At 33.2% G+C, this 20,482-nt stretch overlaps 1 protein-coding gene across 4 annotated transcripts in view; it reads left to right on the top strand.

Moving 5' to 3' along the window:
* The window catches only part of ATRNL1 (attractin like 1), a 747,612-nt gene that overhangs the window by 106,512 nt on the left and 620,618 nt on the right, over positions 1-20,482 (top strand). For all 4 annotated transcript variants that reach the window (XM_070595739.1, XM_070595592.1, XM_070595677.1 and 1 more), the window contains exon 9: positions 4,240-4,423. In XM_070595739.1, the coding sequence (XP_070451840.1) occupies positions 4,240-4,423 (184 nt within the window). The remainder of the gene's footprint in view (positions 1-4,239; positions 4,424-20,482) is intronic.

Raw genomic sequence — 20,482 nt, 5'->3', positions numbered from 1 at the left:
GTCCTGTGTACCTTTATGCAGTTTTCCTCAGTGGTAACATCTTGTAAAAATACAGTTCAATATCACAACCTTGATGTTGACATTGACACAATCCATTAATCTTATTCAGATTTCTCCAGATTCATTTGTACCCATTTGTGTATGCATGTGTGTGTATGTGTGCCTGCATGTATGTATGTAGTTTTGTGCAGTTTTGTCACATATTGTTTTGTGTATCTACCACCACAGTCAAGATACAGAATAGTTCTATCACAAGGATCCTTCTCTTTGCTCTTTTAAACCACACCCACCTTCCTTCTTCCCTCACTCCTCTCTCATCTCTAGCCCTCGACAATCACTGATCTATTCTCCATTTCTATAATTTTGTCATTTCAAAAATGTTATATAAATGAGCCATTTACATTTAAGGAATTTTGATATGTTAGTGCCTGAGTCTGCTATTTTATTATTGTTTTCTGTTTGTTTCCTGTTTCTTGTGCTTCTGTTTCTCTTTACTTGCTTCTTCTGGATTCCTTGAACAGTTTTTAGAATTCCGTCTTGATTTATTTATAATTTTCTTGAGTGTATCTCTTTGTATAGTTTTCTTAGAGGTTGCTCTGGTTCTTACTGTCTATTAGTATCAACATTTTACCACTTCAAATCAAGTGTGGAAACCTTTCTTTCGTTTACATCCCCTCACATTCCCCACTTTTAAATATCATTGTCTTGAGTATTAAATGATTAGAATTTTTGTTTCCTTCATCAAATATGATTTATAAGCCTCACAGAGGGCAAGGATAGTCTATTCTACATAGTCATATTTCTTCTCTATTTGTTGTTCTTTGCTCATGCTCTAAAACTCCTTCTTTTACCATTTAATTTCTGTTTGAAGAATTTCCTTTAGCCATTCTTTAAGGAGAGGGCCACTAAATTCAAAGCCTTGTTTCTTTTTCATCTGAGAGTCTTTGTTCCCCCTTAATTCCTGAAGGATAGTTTTGCCAGAAGTAGAATTCAGACCTGACAGTTCTTTTTTCCAGCATTTGAAAAATGTTGTGCTACTTCCTTCAGACCTTTATAGTTCCAGAGGAGAAATCCACTGTTATTCAAATTCACATTCCCCTGTGGGTAATGTGTCATTTCTCTCCGGCTGTTTTCAAGATCTTTTTTCTTTGTCTTTAGTTTTTAGAAGTTTACTTATGATGTGTCTTGGCATGAATTTCTCTGAATTTATTCTATTTGGACTTCTCTCAGCTTTTTGAATCTGTATGTTTATGTCTTATTTAAAATTTGGATGTTTTCAGCCGTCATTTCTCTAAATACTCTTTCAGTCCCATTCTCTTTTTCCTCTTATTCTGGGACTCCAATGATATAAATGTTGGATCAATATTAATTGTCCCAAGACTCTGTTGACTTTTTTTCAGCCCGTTTTCTCTGTTGTTCAGATTGGGTAAATTTTATGGATCTGTCCTCAAGTTTACTATTCTGTCCTTGATCAGCTCCACTCTACTATTGAGCCTGTCCATTCAGTTTTTATTTGTTACTGTATTTTTCTGGGTTTGTTTTTTTTCAAATTTCTTTCTTTCTTTTTTTTTTTTGGTGAGATTTGTTTCAAGGGAACATGTAATTGCTTTTTGGATATTTTTATCATGGCTACTTTAAAATTTTTGTCAGATAATTTCAACATCTCAGTGTTAGTGTCACTTGATTGTCTTTTCTCACTAAAGTTGTGATTTTACTGGTTCTCCATATGACAAGTAATTTTTTATTGTATCCTAGATATTTTGGCTCTTATATCAGGAGTCTTTGCATCCTATTTAATCTTCTATTTTAGTAGGCAGTCACTCTGTTTAGGTTTAGCATTCAGGTCTTGTGGTGAGATCTCCCTTTCCAGTCTCAGGCCTGGTGGGGAAGAGTTCCTCTTCCCCTCTCTGCTTGTTGTAAGCAGTGTTTGGTGGATCCCTCTTGCTGGTGCTGCTAGGATCATTTAAGGTTGTCCAAGGGACTCTTGTTCAATTTGAGGGAGGAATAAGCCTACCTGAGTTGCGTTTCATTGCTAGGTTGGAGGTTGAGAAATGCTGGACCTAAGTAGCCCTCTTCTGTTGGGTGGAGGATCATGAGACACCCATCCTCTGGTCCTGGAGTCCCTAACCAGTCTGTCTTTCTCTTTACACCTTTCAGATTTCTCCTTTGGTTGTCTCTTACACTATTTCCAGGGTCTGTTATTGTATTTAGTGGTGAGGAGAGGGAGAAATTAGTCTACATCATCTTGTCCCTCTTATTAACTTGTAAACTTTTGATGGGTTACTTAATTTTTCTAACTCTCAGTTTCCTCAGCTGTAAAGAAGGGATGGCAATAGTAACCTTTCAAAGGGTTATTACTAAATGAAATAATGAGGTACTTCCTGAGACATAGTATATGCTCTGTTAGATAATGATGCTACTTCTGATCGCAAGGTTGTTTCTTGCATTGTTTTTAAGAACAAATTGAAACCCAAATGATTCACAATGTAGAGTTATTTAAGTAAGTTATGTACCATCAGTACAATTGAATTTAGCTGTTAAAAAATGACAAATGGGACATGGAATGTGCCCCAAATATTTTGTTAAGTGAAAAAATAGTAAAATAGTGTGATTTTTTTGTACAAGTATTTATAGGTATGTATGTACATGTAGATCATTTACATGTGTTTTGTATACGTGTAATGAAATATTCAGAACTATAGTTTGAACATAACAAATTGTGCAAAATAGCTCTGGATAATGGGCTGAGGTAATGTTCACTTTTACGTTATACACCTCTTCATTACTACAACATTTTTTGGTAAGAAACATTTTATCTTTCTTTATTAAGAGAATGAATAAAAACATGAAAAACATTCAGTTTGGCTATATATGTGTAGTTTTCATAGGTGGTTAAAAATATTAATCAAATTATTTCTGATAAGTTATTAACTTCATTCTTTGGAAATTACCTCTAAAATGTAACGTCCATTAGTTACAAGAATTCTCTGAAATTTCTTCACACATATTTAGTTTTCTCAATGTAAAATTGGCTTTAATGACTCCTTTATGATACTTCTATATTTTATGACCATTGAGGTATCACTTTCTTCACTTTAGAATTGTGTAAATGTGAAGAATTTTTAAGCATCAGCTTTATTTTCTATTACTTGACTTGAGTATTTTCAATGAGCTCTCTAGGATGCCAGAGTTTAGGTGACGAATTAGAAGGAAGATGGAGGTGTGGTCTGGGTGGATATTTAAAGACTAATGACAGATTTCTATATAGTTGCTCTTTATAATCTAAATTTTCTAAGGCCAAGGATCTATGTTTTTTATCTGCATATTCTTAAAAGCATGCCTTGCATGTGATTGGTGCTTGTATTCGTAAATTTGTAGTAGGAAATAAGAGTTCCTTCTAGATAGATCAAGCAGAATAGGATTTAATACAGGAAGTTAACTACAAAAGTGCTAGAGACACTGAAATGAGGGCATCACTCAGAAATCTGGAGGCTGCTACAGACCCAGGCTGGAGCCTATGACCACATTTGCCATTGAGTTACTTACTGTAGGGGCCACTGCTATCACTGAGCAGGAGCCACCCTGCTGCTACCTACTGTAGCCACCTGCCTGTTCCTGCTGCTAGAGATGAAGCACAGTGTCTTTCTTCCTTTTGCCTTCTAATTTCTTACCAGTACACCCTTTGATGGAAACTAACGGTAACACAACTGCCAAGGGAGTCTTGGAAATTTAGTTTTTAGGTTTTCACCAGCAATACAAAGTATTCTCTGTGGGACTCATAACTGAGAGATAAAAGATCAGCACCGTTCTAAAAATTGTTAGGGGCAGGGATCACATCTTTTTTAACCTTTGTAGTATCAGTGACTGACTCAGAGCCTGTCACATAGTAGGCTCTCATAAGTTATTTGTTAAAACTTTTTTTCAGGGTTATTTACAAATACAGAAATGTATGTGAGAATCAAATTTTCCTTTTTCTCTTGTACATACAAATATTTGGCATTTTCAGTGTTTAATTTATTAATCTAAAGAAAGACCTGTCTTACTCAACGTTAACCCTAGCACCGGACATAGTAACTAGCACATATTTAATAATTGTTTCTTGATTAAATGAATATTAGGTATACTTTACTCATAAAAATGTGGTGTTAGAATTACCTTGTTGGTAGTTTGGTGATTTATTAGTTATATTTTTTAATACTACTTGAGGTTCGTTCATGGTTTATCTTCTTTTTCTTACAGCATCAAACACTTGGCTTGTTCCAGAAACTAAAGGAGCTATTGTTCAAGGTGGATATGGCCACACCAGTGTGTATGATGAAATAACAAAGTCCATTTATGTTCATGGAGGCTATAAAGCATTACCAGGCAATAAATATGGATTGGTAGATGATCTTTATAAATACGAAGTTAACACTAAGACTTGGTGAGTAGATTGGGCAGAAGTATGATGAGAAAATTTGTCACTATTATGTTCTATATTTGTGGTATTTATTAAATATTTTCAGTGAGACATTCTTGGCATTTTCACATCTTTGTTTCAACTGATGATATTCTATTATGTAGCAAAGGCACAAAACAATACATTTTCTATGTAGCCATCATTACTGTAAATGATCGACTTTAAAATCGTTTCTGATCCTGTAGATATACTTAACTCTCTATGCATTACTTATAAATGCTGATATCATGTTTAATTCAGATGAGCAATTTTGCTTACCAATAAACCAGAATTTGAGCTTTGATATTCTATGTCCTGGGATTTGTTTTTCTATACTCACATTTTGTTGTCATTTGTTAATTTTAAAAGCCTTTCTTCAGTTTCATCATCCAGTCTCTTGTGAAATGCAAAGCTTGTGGCATTTAGGTAGATTTTTCTTTTTGTTGTTATAGACAATGCTACATTGTACATCTTGTACTGGTCTTCTCATGCACATATCCAAGAGTTTTTCTAGGGTATGTACTTAAAAGTGAAGTTGCTGTGTCTGAGCATATTCACATCCTCAGCCTTACTGTGTGTTGTCTAATTGCTCTTCAAGTCACTACAGTAATATATACTTCCACCAGCAAGGATTGAGTCCCTGTTTCTTCATATTCCCACTGGCACTTGGTAATTTGAGGATATTTTCCTTTTGCCAACACAATGGATGTAAATGGTATCGTATTGATATTTTAATGTGCATACCCTGAGTACTATTGTGAATAAGCATCTTTTTATGTGTTCACTTGTGGCTTGTGTTTCCTGTTTAGTGAATTACCTATTCATAACCATAATGTTCTCTTTATGTTTGAAATATTATTCATTTGTTGATTTTTCTAGGTATATGAGTTTGAAAATAGAATTTTTGTTGTCTTCATTTCCCTTTGTAAAAGGTGGGATGTGACTCCTTTGTTATTTTGAGATGCTACACATTCTTTTAAACTTTTAGCGTGAAATTACTTTATGTGTGTAAGGGAAATACAGTTTTCCACTAAATTGTGTTTTGTTTTGCCCTCTTCACTTTCCATCATATATTCTAATTTTTACTTTATTTGAAAAAGAATGATGGAGTTAAAAAAATAAAACTTTTCCTTTGTATGATTTTGTTAATTTTCATCATTTTTTTAGTCTAATAAAATGCAGTATTATTCTTTATAGTTTTATAAATATCAAAATCAATAAATTATTTTTTAATTTTATATAATTTATACATTGCATTATATTTCCTATTTTAATCTTTTTTATCCTTTTCTCTTTGACTTTTTGATAGCAGGAGGAATTGTGGTGTAGTGATTAAGGCACTATCATTCTGCTTAACTTATTTTTGCCTATATTACAGATGTTGTATCACACCAAAAGGGAAAAGATAACTGCTTTTTCATGAAAGAAGCAGCGTAGTTTCCAGTAGTAATAATAATGGGTATAGTAATGGTCAGGGAGGTATCTTAACAGAAGTGAATGGATAGGAGAGGCATGGGTATTATTCGAATAAAGTCAAAATGAGAGGATTGTTGCTCATCACTTGAATGGAATTTGCTCAGATTTTACATGCTTCCCTGCCTGAAAACTTTCCACAGTGAACTTTTGCATAGGAAAAGGTAATTATCACTGTTGGCAATTTTAGTATATGCACAAATAACATTTGATACTTGTTCCTTAGGAGAATTTAGTGAAATAATTGGTAAATTATTTTGAGCACCTCATTAGGTCTATGTTTTTATATATATATGTTTATATATATATATGTTTTATATATATATAATGCTTTAATATTTTACTACATCCTATATTTTTTCAAAAGATCAGTAAAATTATCAGCACTAAAATGGTATTTTCCTATCCTTAAAATGTGTAGCATTCTTAAAGTTTTGATGCTTTTTGTTAGTTAAGTTTTCAAATTTGCTGTTGTATATAGATTATAGTTTAAATCAGGTTTATTTGTCAAATGTGATGTAATTTTAAAATGTCACTATTTTGTGTCCATTGTGCAGATAAATTTTAAATTTTTACCACCTCAGAACTGGCTTAACTTTTTAGTAAATAGGCTAGTTTGTTGAGATATTAGTAAATGTGTGTTTGGAGGAATTTTCAGTCGTGAAATGGATTATTTTGGACTACTATTTCCATTGAGAAAAGTTAGAAATTACATCTTTTTAAGACATCAGAGCCCTATCAAGGTAGTGAGAATTTGTGGTCAAGAACTAGGAGAGGTAGAATGTCAAGGGAGATAAGATTGACCTTTTGTGCAACTTTTGTCCTTGAGACAATTATAAATCCTGAAAACTGACTATGAAACAGAGCAGAGCTTTTGTCAATCAGTATGGAGGACCAAAATTGGATTTCATGTGTGCCAGGGAAGACAGGCCTTGGTACATGCTTAAGGATTAAGTCTGGCCCCTAAAGTTCTAAACCTATTAGTAAGGATAAGCCCACCTTTGTATCATCACAGTCTTTAATTCAATTATGGTTATCTGCCCATACCCTAACTAGCCAGCAGAGCAAAAGTAAATGCTCTCTTGAGGAAGATAATATCATATAGAGTCTCAAATTATTTCTTCAGTCTATCTTATGCAGTATCTGATACAAAATAAAAAACAATAAGGCTTAGAAAAAGACAAGATAGTTAAAAAAACACCTCTTAGAAGCATATTTACAGCTTAATGGTGTTTTTACACAAAAACTTTAAGATAATTAGGATTTTATGACAAAGAAATTAAAATACAAAGTAGAAAATATTAGCAGACAACTGGAAACTCTTACTAAAGAATCAAATGGAAATTATAGAATTGAGAAATATGTTAAATAAATTAAGAATTCCTCAGATGGGTTTAACAGCAGGTTAGACACAGCTGAGGAGGGAATTAATGAAAGAGAAGATAGGTCAGAAGGAAATAGCCCCACTGAAGTAAAGAAAGACAAAGAATGAAAAATAAAAGAGAGAAAGAAATGAGAGACATGTGGAAATGGTGTAACATTCATGTAACTGGACTCCAGAAGAAGAGTGAGAAAATAATATAGAGCACTATTTGCAGTCTTAATGACTGAACACTTTCAAAAATGATGAAAGACATCCAAGCCACAAGTTGAAGAAGTTCTACGAGCACCAAGGGGGATAAGTACAAAGAAACTTACATTTATAAATATCACAGTAGAACTGATGAAATGAAAGCCCAAACAGAAGAGAAAAACTTTAAAGCAGCCAGAGGGAACAAAGGCATATTCTTTTTAAAGGACCAACATTAAAATTGACAGCTGATTTCCTAATTGAAAAAATGGAATCTAGATGATGTGGTGTCTTCAATGACTGAAAAAAAATAATCATCAGCTTAAAATTCTGCGTCCAGTGAAATATCCTCCAAAAATGAAAGCAGGGGCCCACTTGGTGGCACAGCGGTTAAGTTTGTGTGCTCCACTTTGGTGGTCTGGGGCTCACTGGTTCAGATCAGGCGTGTGGACCTGTACACTGCTTATCAAACCATGCTGTGGCTGGCGTCCCACATATGAAATAGAGGAAGATGGGCACAGATGTTAGCTCAGGGCCAATCTTCCTCAGCAAAAAGAGGAGGATTGGTGGTGGATGTTAGCTCAGGGCTAATCTTCTTTGGAAAAAAAAAAGAGAAAGAAAGCATAATAACATTTTCAGAAAAACAAGAATTGAGAGAATTTGACAATAGCAGACCTGCAATAAAGGTAATACTAAATAAATAAACGAAATGCTACTGAAGTAGAAGAAAAATGATCCCAGATACTGGAAGGAATAGAGAAATAAAAGAGGCAAATCTAAGTGATTACTTAGTATATAAAACTATAATAATAATAGAGGCTTAAATATATGCAAAATTTAAACACATGATAATAACAGACATAAGTCAGGAAAGAGGGTAAGTGGTGTTCAAAAGTACTAAGGTCCTCATATTATGTGGGAATTGATAAAAGAACTAATATGAAACAAATAAGAATTTAGGTCAGTCATCTACCTAGAAGACATAAGAGTTCTGAATTTATATGTACCTTATAACACTATATTAAGTAAAGCAAAAATTGACAGAATAAAAGGGGTCAAATCATAGGATATTTTTAACCCAGTTGTCTTGGTAACTGATTGTACAAGGGGACCAAAAAAAGCAGTAAAGATATAAAAGATTTGAAAACCACAATTAATAATTTTGTCTTTTTTGATATTTGAGAGCAAATTATCTTATGACTGCCAAATATACCTTGTTTTCAAGTACATATGGAACATTTTCCAAAATTTACCATATGCTGGGTTTTAATGCAAATCTCAACAAATTTAAAAGGATTGAAATCACACAAAGTAATTGACCACAGTGAAATGAACTTAAAAGTGACCACAAAAACTCTAAGATGTCTGGAATTAATAAACTCCTTAAAACTAATTGGTCAAAGAAATTATGCTGAATTTTGAAAATATTTTGTATTGAGTGATAACACATCAAAATGTGTATGATGCTGCCAAGAGGGACATCTAATGCATTTTATTAGAAAAAGAAAAGATAAGTAAATAAAGATAAGGAAAAAAGAAGAGTATAAGATAACACAAATTAATGAAATAGAAAACAAATATATAATGGAGATGACTCATACGGCCACCAAAAATCCACAGAGTTGGGTATTTGTAAAGAGTAATAGATAAATACCCACCTAGCTTAGAAACAAAGATTATACTCAAATAACCCATATCAAGAATGAAACAAAAGACATCACTACAAATCCTATAGACATTAAAGATAATAAGAGTATATGATAAGCAACTGTATGATAGTAAATTTAAAAAAATCAAATAACCATGTCAAATTTCTAGAAAAGTAAAACTTACCAGAATTGACACATGAAGAGGTAGAAAATTGGAATAGTCTTGTATCAAAGAAATAGAATCTGTGTTTGAAATCCTCTTTCCTTAAAAAACAAACATGCAGGAGCTAGCCCAGTGGTGTAGTGGTTAATTTTGGTGCTCTGCTTAAGTGGCCCAGGGTTTGCAGATTTGGATCTTGGGTGTGGACCTACACACCTCTCATCAAGCCATGCTGTGGTGGCATCCAACATACAAAATAGAGGAAGATGGGCACAGATGTTAGCTCAGCAACAATCTTCCTCAAGCAAAAAGAAGAAGATTGGCAACAGATGTTAACTTAGGGCCAATCTTCCTCACCAAAAAACCCCAAAAAACAAAAACCATGCAAAAATGACAAAACAAATCCCCAAACCCTTTCGGCCTAGATCACTTTACTAGTGAATTTACCTAAACATTTAAGAAGTAAATATTTAAGAAATAAATAATGCCAATCCTTCACAAACTTTCAGAGGGCGGAAATAATTATCTTGAGATTTATGAGGCTAGCATAACTGATACAAAAATATGAAAAAGATATTACAGATAAGGAATTTATAGTATAATTATTGTAATTATTTAAAAAATCGAGTGAATCCAGCCATTTATGAAAAGTCTAATACAACATATGGGTTCATTCTAAGAATATCAGATACATTAAAAATTCCTAAAATCAGGGTAATGAACACATTAAGAGAATAAATAAGTAAAGCCACATAATCTTCTCAAAAGCTGCAGAGAAAAGTTTAGATAAAATTTAACGTATATTCATGCTATAAACTCTGGTAAAGTAAGAATAGAAGCAAACTGTTCATATGGTAAAAGGATTCAAACAAACAGAAAAACTTGATTGCAAACATTATAGTGTAATTTAGAAAAATTTTCATTTAAGATTAAGAATGAGATAAGAAAGCCCACTGTCACCATTTCCATTTCACATTGTTTTGGAATTTCTATCCGGTACAATAAAGCAATTAAAATAAAATAAAATAAAAAAGCTAAATGAATAATAGATTTCTAGAAATAAGGTCAATATAAAAAAAACAAAAATAGTAATTCTATATGCCAGGAACAGTTGGAAAATGATGATTTAAAAGCAAAGAATTTATGTTACCATCAGAATATCAATAACCTAAGGAATAAATACAGTGACATATAGGCAGGATCTTTACACAGAAAACTGTAAAACCTTATTGTGAGAAACTGAAGACCTAAATAAGTGGAGGATACATTATGATAATTGATTGAAAAACTCAATGTTGTAGAGATGTCTGTTTTGCCCAGATTGATCTATAAATTTAATGTAATCCCAAACAAAATTGCAGCAAGTATTTTTCTTTTAGAAATGGACATGACTATTCTAAAATTTATATGAAAATGCAAAGGACAAATCATAGCTAAAACAAACTTTTAGAAGAATAAACTGGAGAACTTCTCTACCAGATCTAATGACTTATGAAACCACTGTAATCGTATTGTAAAGATAGGGAAGTAGACCAATGCAGCAAATAGGAATTTCACGATAGACCTGTACACTTATGAACTCTTAATTTATGACAATGTTGTCATTACAGAGCCATTTTTTCAATAAATTATTCTGGGCCATTTGGATATACCATTGAAAAAAATGAAATTTGGGCCCTACTTTACACCATACACAAAAATTTGTTTCAAATCAATTGTTGAGCTACATATAGAAGGTAAAATAATAAATATTGTCAAAGATAATGAAGGCAAATATCTCTATATCCATTGGTAATGAAAGACTTTTTAGTTAGGATTTAAATAGTACTCTTAGTAGAGGGAAAATGATAAACTGAACTATATGTATGTATAAAAATATCAGGAAGAAGGTGAAAAGGCAGGCTGTGGTGGGGGAGATATTTGCAACGTATAAACCCAATGAAAGACTCTATTCCTGAAAATATAGAGAAGTACTACAAATCATAAGAAAATGTCACATAACTCAAGAGAAAATGAGCAAGAGACTTGTCCAGGTACCGCACAAAAAAAGGATATCAAATGACCAAAATAGATACTTTAAAAGGTGCCCAACCTTATTAGTCACCAGGTCAGTTTAAATTAAGACAATATTGAGGTACCAGTACACATCCACTTAAGTCGTTAAGATTTACAAGACTGCTAATATCAAGTGTGTACAAAGCGGTAGAAGCACTCTGAAAAAGCTTTTGACAGTTTTTGCTAAATTTGAATACACTCAGACACATGTATGTAATATATGTATCCTATGAGATAGTTATTCTAGTTATATAACCAACAAATGCATGTTTGTATGCACTACAGTCACGTAGAAGAGTATTCATGATAGCATTATTTGTAACAGTCAATCATTGGAAATGAATGAAATATCTATTGAAACAGTTCAATAGATAAATTGTATATTCATATAATGGAATGTTACACAATAATCGAAATGAAAGAATTGTCGCTGCATGAATCCATGCAATTGTATCTCACCAAAGTAATATAGACCCAAATAAGCCAGACACAAAAGAATATAGAGTATATGATTCCATTTATATAAAGTTTAGCACCAGAAAAAACTAATCTGTGGTCTTAGAAGTTATGAGAGGGATTACCTTAGGCCAGGAAGAGTTGAGTAGTGATCGGGATGGGCAACAGGGAAGCTTCTGGAGTGGTTACACGTGTTCATTTTGTGATGACTCATTAAACTACAGGCTTTAGATTTGTCTACTTTTGGGATGTATGTTATACTTCATAAAAGTTTATTTAAAAATAGAAATCTGTGTTTGATTTGACTTCTCAGGTTTAATATTATGTGCTAGTAGTTTATGATAATTTGGATACTAAAAGAGGGTCAATTTTTAATGTATAGTTACCAAAATATGGGTTTTTTCTGCCATTGTTAGAAAGGGATTGAGACATAAACGTTCAGATACAACCAAAGCCATTGCTACTACCCCAATACTCAGGACTAGTTGAGTCTGCTTTCTTTACATTTAAAGAGTAAGAGAAAACAAACATCGTGTATTTATAAAAATCCCCATTTCTCAAAAATGATTCCTTTGATGTTGTTAGGATGTTTTATTAATGGGTATTATCCCTTGCTAAAGGACTTTAACTTTGCTGTAATGGTTTTGAGTACCAGGGCCATTGTGGTCTTGATTTCTTAGCCTTGATAAATGAGGTGTCTCGTAACATTCTTTGCACATACATGTGTGCAGAGCTAACCATAGGAGGCTACGCCTTCACTGTTCTTCTGTGTCAAGGCTTTTCTCTCGTACTAGAGACCTCAGATTTTCTTGACCTGTTGTTGAGGTTCTTCTCTCTATTGTTGTGTTCCTTTAACCTGTGCAGAAGCACAGTAAGTTTCAGCACATAAGGAACATATTAAACATTATCATTTACAACTTACAGTTGTAATTATCAATTTGGTAATTTTTTTTCCAAGTGAGAGAAAAAGATTTCAAGTATGCTTATAGAAATATTGCAAAGATAAGTAGTCAGTCTAATAATTCTTCTGTGCTACTATATTATTTCTATACTTAAAAAAAGTCTTTAAAATGTTTTCATAATTATGCTACATTTGGTTACGTGAAATTATTCTAGCTTCTTAAATTTGATATAATGGGAGTTATTTTTACATTAAAATATTCAAAGCTATTTTAATAAATTATTGTTTTTGTGATTTCTCTAAAAATTGAGCTGTCAGACGTTTTAGAAAGTGATACAATTTTATAAATATGTTATTAGTTAACTTACATTTTAGTAAACACTGATGAACATGCTATCATGGTGTTCATCCTTGCTTATTTCTCTGCATAATGAATGTCTGAAATCTTTTCAACAAAAATATTGACTCCATATCAAGCACTGTGTTGAAAATAATCCTAAGAAGTTCTCAATAAGGGAGACACATAGTTTAAATTTTTATGGTACATGTGTATGTGGGAAATAATAGAAACACACACATATAATAAAGAAGTAGTACAATAGAGAGATTTATTAAAATGAACATAAAGTATTTATATAGGCTAAAAAATTGTCTTTATAAACATCACAGTATGTTATGAGATTTGAAATTTTGGAATGTCTGGTTCAAACTGCATATTGATAATTTAAAGAAATACTTATCTCTATAGCTTTATCTTTTAAGGTAATTTTGAGATACGTAGTACTTATTTTCTCCCTAGTTCTCTTTTATAAACTGGGAAATATTGCATATGGACAAAAGACTGTATGAAAGCATGCATACATAGTTTCAGAACAATAATAAAGTAATCACCTTATCTACCTGAACCGAGAAAGAGGATGTTACAGTACTCCCAGAAGCCCTTGTGTGTCCCTGCATTATGGCACTCCCTTTATTAACCCCCAGAGAGGTAACCATTATTCTTAATATTGTGTTAATTATTTCTTTGCTTTTTATTATAGGATGTTTACCCTCCTATATGTGTTTGCAAGCAAACAATTTATTTAGTTTGTCCGTTTTTGAAAGTTGTGTGTATTGTTTAGCATTGTATGCTTTCCTTAGAGACCTTTGTTTTTAAATCAAAACTTTATGTTTTGGAGATATATTTTGTGGGGTAAGCAGACAATGAAAATGGAAATAAGTGAAATGTGTTTTAAATGGTAATAAGTGCAATAGAGGAAAAAGAAAGCGTGGAAAGAGGATAGGGAGTTTTACGTTGTTGCCTTTGAATACTGTGGTCAGAGAAGACATCACTGAAAACAAATTTGAGTAAAGACCTGAAAGAGGTTAGAGAGTGAGCCATGCCAGTATTTGAGGGACAGGTGTTCTGGAAAACTAGTGCAGAAGTCTTGAGATGGGAATATGCTTGTCATTGGGAATAGCAAGGGGGCCAGCGTAGTTGGAGTAGAGTGTCTTAGAGTGGGTTGGGTGAAGTAGTGGAAAATGACCTTAGAGTGGTAATTGGAAACCCTGTTATCTAGAGTCATAGGGATTGTTATAAGAATTTTGACTTTTATTCTGATATGGGAAGCCATTGGAGGGTTTTGAACAGAGATGTGAGATGCTCTGATTTAGGCTTTTACAGGATCACTTTGGCTGCTGTGTTGTGATTATGATGCAAGAGGAGAAGCAAGAGGACCATTTAGGAGGCTATTGTAATAATCTAAGAAACACATGATGGCATTTGAGACCAAAGAGGCAATGTGCAGGTGATGAGAATTGGTTAGATTCTGAATATATTTTCAAGGTACAGCCAACAGACGAAGGGATTGGAAATAGAGTGGAAGAGAGAGAGGAGTGAAAGATGAATCAGGCTTTTGGCCTTGAAGACCTGAAAAGCATGGAGTTGGCATTACTTGCGATGATGAATTTTGTGGGAGGAATAGGTTTTGTGTGGAGGAAGATTAGAAGCTCAATTTTAGATATATTTAATTTGAGGTACATATTACATATCCTAGTGGATATGTTAAATAAGTGGCTGGATATAGGAGTTTGGGGATCTGGACACTGATTTTCTGGTCAGAGAGATAAAAATGACAACTAGAAAAGGAGACTGAGAATGAGAAGTTAAGGAGTTAGCAGGAAAACCAGGAAAGTGTGATGTTCTAGAAGCCAAGAGAGTGTTTCAAAGGAGAGAGAAGAAAGTTTGTCAGAAGCTGCTGATAGATAAAATAATATGAAAATTGAGAAATGATCATGGGATCTGGCAAACTGGAATTTTTTGCTGACCTTGACAAGAGAGGTTCCAGTGGGGTGGTAGAATGAATTCTGATTGGCATGGATTGTCATCAGGATGGGAGAAGAGGAATGGGAGAAAAGTACTGGCAAATTTTCTGAGGAGTTTGTTCTAAGGGAAGGAGAGAAATAGAGTTAACAAGGGGTAAGGGAGGTGAGGACAAGAGAGGTGTTTTGTTTCTTTTTTTAAGTTTGGAGAAGTAGTTATGTTTACTGGTTGATGAGAAAGATTAAGAAGATGTAAAAAAAAATGATGCAAGAAAGGGAAGAATTTGCTAGAGGGATGTCCTTAACAAAATGAGTAGCCGTGGGATCTAGTGAGCAAATAGAGAGGATAGCATTTCCTAGAGCAGTATAGATATTTTATTCATAGGAATAGGAGAAAAGGCAGGTTATGTGAGCAAAGATGCAGGTAAATGTGTTGACATGGTGAGAGCTTGTGAAAATTTTAATTCTTTTTTTATTTTTAGTGAAATGTGAAGTGACATTATCATTTGGGAATGAGAATGGGGGTATTTATTGGAAGTTTGAGGTTTGAGGAGAGAAGATAAAGTATGAAATGGTCTTTTAGGAGGGAGGACGAGTGAGTGGTGAGGGAAGCATGGTAGGAGTGCTGGCAGAATTGTTGTCCAGTGGAGAGATGCTTAATGGGTGAATGTAGATCTTTTTTATATTTTCTCTTCTACTGTGGAAGGATATTTGGAATGCACCAATTTTTGCTCTTATTAGCAATTATATTATAAATGTTCTTACCTGGTCTTCCATTGTTTCATATACAAGTTTCTCTAAGCTATTTACTTAATATTATAAATGCTTGGTCATTTATAATAATTAAAAGGGAGTGTCATGCTCAATTTTACCCAACTATAATGTCATTTTACTAATTTATACTCCCACCAGCGGTGAATGGGAGTTCCCATTCCTCTAGAAACTCTCTAAAACGTGGTGTTAATTTTTTAAAATAGTTTTTGCCAATTTAATAGGTATGAAATGGTGTCCCATTTTGGTTTTAATGTACATTTCCCTGATTGCTAACGAGGTGGAATATCTTTTCGTGCTTATTGTCCACATTTCTCTCTTCTTGGAAATTCTGCTCAATTCTTCTGCCTGTTTTGTTATTTTTGTACCCTTCTTTTTGATATTAATCCTTCGTTAGTTTCATATTTTGCAAACATTTTCTCTCCTAGATTGTGGATTTTCATTCTGCTCTTTGTATGATGTTGTTTTGAACAGAACTTCTTACTTTTAATGTAGAAGTGAGCAATATTTTCTTTTATGGATTGTACTTTGTGTCTTGCTTAAATAATACTTTCCTATCTCTGTGTTTTCTGCGTTTCCCTCCAAATTTTTATAGTTTTACCTTTCACGTTTAGTTTTTAATCCATCTGGGTAGGGTTCCATTTTTTTAAATGTGGAAATCAGTAGTCCCAAAACCATTTAATGAAAGTCCGTTCCTTTCATAGTCTGCAATACTAACAACTTTTTGTTAGAATTATTCCTAGGTGATTGATATGTCATATACTTTTCTAAATGAACTCTATTGGTTTTCCAAGGACGACGTAACAAATTACCACAAATTTGATGGCTTAAAAATGACAGAAATTTATCCTCTCATAATTCAGCAGGGTAGAAGTCCTAACGAAATCAAGGTGTTTTCAGGGTGGTGCTCCCTCCAGGCTCTAGGGAAGAATCCTTTCTTGCCTTTTCCAGCATCCAGCAGCTCCTGGCGATTGAGCATTCTTTTGTTGTAACTGCATTCATCACTCCAATCTCAGGCTCTTTCTTCACATGATCTTCTTCCTGTGTGTTTGTATGTGTCTTCAAATGGCCTTCTTATAAGGACACAAGTCATTGGATTTAGGGCCCACCCTAATCTGGTAAAACCTCATTTTAGCTTAGCTAATTATGTCTGCAAAGACCCTGTTTCCAAATAAGGTCGCATTCTGTGGTTTGAGGTGTATATGAATTTTGGGTGATGCTATTCAATTAGTACATTATCTTTTATTCTTTTCTTTATGGGTTGATATATGGAAATGCAATTGATTTTTAAGTTCCTTTTATGTCTAATGGCTTCCTGTATTTTAGTAATTTATGTGTAGATGTTTTTCAGTTTTTTACAGTAGATACTCAGATTATCTGCAAATAATGGCAGTTTTGTTTCTTCCTTCCTGGATCTTACAATTTTCATTTTTCTTACGTTATCATTTCAGCAACAATCTCCAGTTCAATGTTGAATAGAAGTGGTGATAACAGGCATCTATTTTTATTCCTGAGCTTTAAAGAAATGCTTTCAGTGTTTCTCCCGTAAGAATGATGTTCACTGTGGGTTTTGTAGATATTGTTATTAAGAAAGTTTCCTCTTTTCCTAGTTTGGTAAGGGTTTATATTTTGAATGGATGTGGGATTTTATCAAAGGCATTTTGGGGGGATGATTATCTGATTTTTCTACTAAATAACTTAATGTGGAAAATTATATTTATTTTATTATTAACACAATTTGTGTTGTCAAACTGAGTCAAAATGTATTACTTATGTTTTGGTTTCCTAATATTTTGGTAAACATTTTTGCATTGATGTTAATATGTGAGATTTGCTCATGGTTTTCTTGAATATTCATGTTAGCTCTTTGGTATTAAGGTTATATTGAGCTCATAAAATGAGGTGGGAGTATTCTTTTTTATACTCTAGAACAGTATGTATAAGATTGGAACTATCTTTTCCTGAATATTTTATGCTAATAACCTTTAAGTCAAGCTGTTAGAAAACAATTTTTCTTTGTATGTATACTTTTAACTGCTAGATGCAGTGTATGTAATGGTTATAAAAATATTCAAATGTTTTACTTATTCTTAAGTTTTGATAAGACATATTCTCAGGAATTTATCCATGAAATCAGTCTTCAGTTAAATTGTTATGAAGATGTTCATAATGTTCTCTTAGAATCTTTAATATCGGCAGCATCTGTAGTTATGTTCGCTTTTAATTGTTTTTTGAGCACTATCTATCTCTCTATCTAATATCTCTTTTTTTCTGAACTGAGAGTGAATTGCCAACATGACGTCCCCTTAACCATAAATATTTTTAAATGTATTTACTAAAAAACAAGGACATTCTCTTACCTAACCACAAAACAGATATAAATTTAGGAAATAACATTGATAGAATTTTATAAACTAGTCTATAGACCTTATTTAATTTTTACCAATTGTTCAAATATCTTTTATTTAAAAAGTAGAACTATTTTATTGTTTCATTTGGTTTCTCAATAAATTTTGCATCTATGTTCACATGTGAAATTGCCCTGTGGTTTTCCCTTATTAGACTTATTAGACTTCCCTTATTAGACTCAAGGTTTGATATTTTTTTTCCTTGCTAGATTTGGGTATCTTTTTCTGATCCAGGATTATATCCAGGATCATACACACATTCAGTTGTCATGTTTTTTTGGTCTCTTTTAATCTGGAACGGTCTCAGTCTTTCTTTTGAAGAATGCAACAATTTGGGTTTGTCTGATGTTTCCTCATGATTAGACTGAGGTTTCTTGGTTTTAGTAGAATACCAAAATGTTGTGGCCTTCTTCTATGGCTATTTTTTTTTGAAAAAACCACTTTTATTGAGATAAAATTCATATAACATAAAATTCTCCATTTTAACTATTTTAAAGTGTACAATTCAGTGTTTTTTAGTATGTTTATAATGTTATGCAATCATCATCACTAATTCCAGAATATTTCCATCACCTCAGAAAGAAATCCCATACCTTGCTATACTCCCTCCCTTCATCATGTGGAAATCACTAATCTACTTTCTGTCTCTATAAATTTGCTTATTTGTGATATTTCATATAAATGGAATATACAATGTGTGGTCTTTTGTGTCTGGCTTCTTTCGCTAAGTATAATGTTTCCAGGCTTCATCCATGTTGCAGTATCTTTCAGTTCTTCATTCTTTTTTATGGATGAATAATATTCCATTGTATGAATATACCACATATTGTTTATCCACTCATCAGTTGATGGGCATTCGGGTTGTTTGCACTTGGCTATTATGAAAAATGAGGCTGCTATGAACATTCATGTAGAGGTTAACTTTTATGTCTTGGTTAAAGTGGTTCCAGGTTTCTCCACTGTTAAGACACAAGTTTTCCTTTTTTAATTAATAAACACCATGTGGGGAGGTACTTTTAGACTGTAAGTATTCTGTTTCTCCTTAAACTTTCACCCTGTAGTTTCAGCATCTGTTGATCATTCTTGGAGGAACAGTTATTACTACAATGGTTTCCAAATGGTGATATTCTAATTTTATTATGTCTTCTAAATCACCCTGATTTTGATGTTTGCTTATACCAGTATGAAGCGATGGGTGTTTATTGTATTCAGTGTTTTATCATCAGTTACCATTCTTCTTCACGTTGGTGCTCAAAGTGTCCCAGATTTGGTCAGTTTGAGCTGCTTTCACTCAGACTCCTGTGTTCTCTACAAATGTCCACATCATTCTTTGTGCTTTCCTCCACTGTCTGGCACATGTGCCAAAAAAATTCTATTCATATTTTGTACTTTCCCTGCTGGAATAAGTCATTTTCTCAAGGAACCCAGATTCCTTTTAGTGGAGAATGGTATTTATAAACCAAGATTAGGGCACTAAGTATGTGTGTATATTGCTTTTTTGATGTGTTTACAGGCCCTCTCAGAAGTTAGGGCCAGAAAATATCTACACACACACGTCTATATGTATTTCTAGAAATAGATATATGTCTCTACCTCTCTGTATCTGCCTGTGTGCCTGCCTCAACCCTGTCTAGGTAAACTGCATAATGATGCAGTACAACATCACAGGATTTATTCTAGCCTTCCTCTCTCCAAATTTGTAAATCCCTTCTGACAGGGAGAAACCTGGATCCCATTTTACACTTCATATATTTTTTGAAAATATCTGCATACTAGGTACTAGGGGCTGGGTTTGTTTATTTCAGTAAAGATACTATATCTGGAAAAGCAACTGCAATTTTTATCACCACCATTTTGTTTTCTTGTTGTTGTTTGTTTAATTAATAGACTTTATTTTTTAAGAAGAGTTTTAGGTTTACAGAAAAATGAGTAAAAAAGCACGGAGTTCCCAAGTATCCCCATAGCTACCCCACTCCAAGTCCCGCTATTATTAACATCTTGCATTAGCATGGTACATTTTTTATAATTAATGAGTCAATACTGATACATTATTACTAACTAAAGTCCATAGTTTATGTTAGGATTCACTTTTGTGTTGTAGGTTCAATGGGTTTTCACATATGTATAATGACATGTTCCGCCATTACTGTATCATAAGAATAGTTTCACTGCCCCCAAAAATCTCTTGTGCTTACCTATTCATCCCCCTGTGCCGAACCCCTAGCAAGGTCTGATATTTTTAGTCTCCACTGTGCCTTTTCCAAGATGTCGTGTAGTTGGAATTGCACAGTATGCATCCT

Source organism: Equus przewalskii, chromosome 1, assembly GCF_037783145.1.
Source record: "Equus przewalskii isolate Varuska chromosome 1, EquPr2, whole genome shotgun sequence".
Lineage (NCBI taxonomy): Eukaryota > Metazoa > Chordata > Mammalia > Perissodactyla > Equidae > Equus > Equus przewalskii.
Note: the sequence above shows the minus strand (reverse complement) of the source record. Positions and strands in the feature narration are given on the sequence as shown.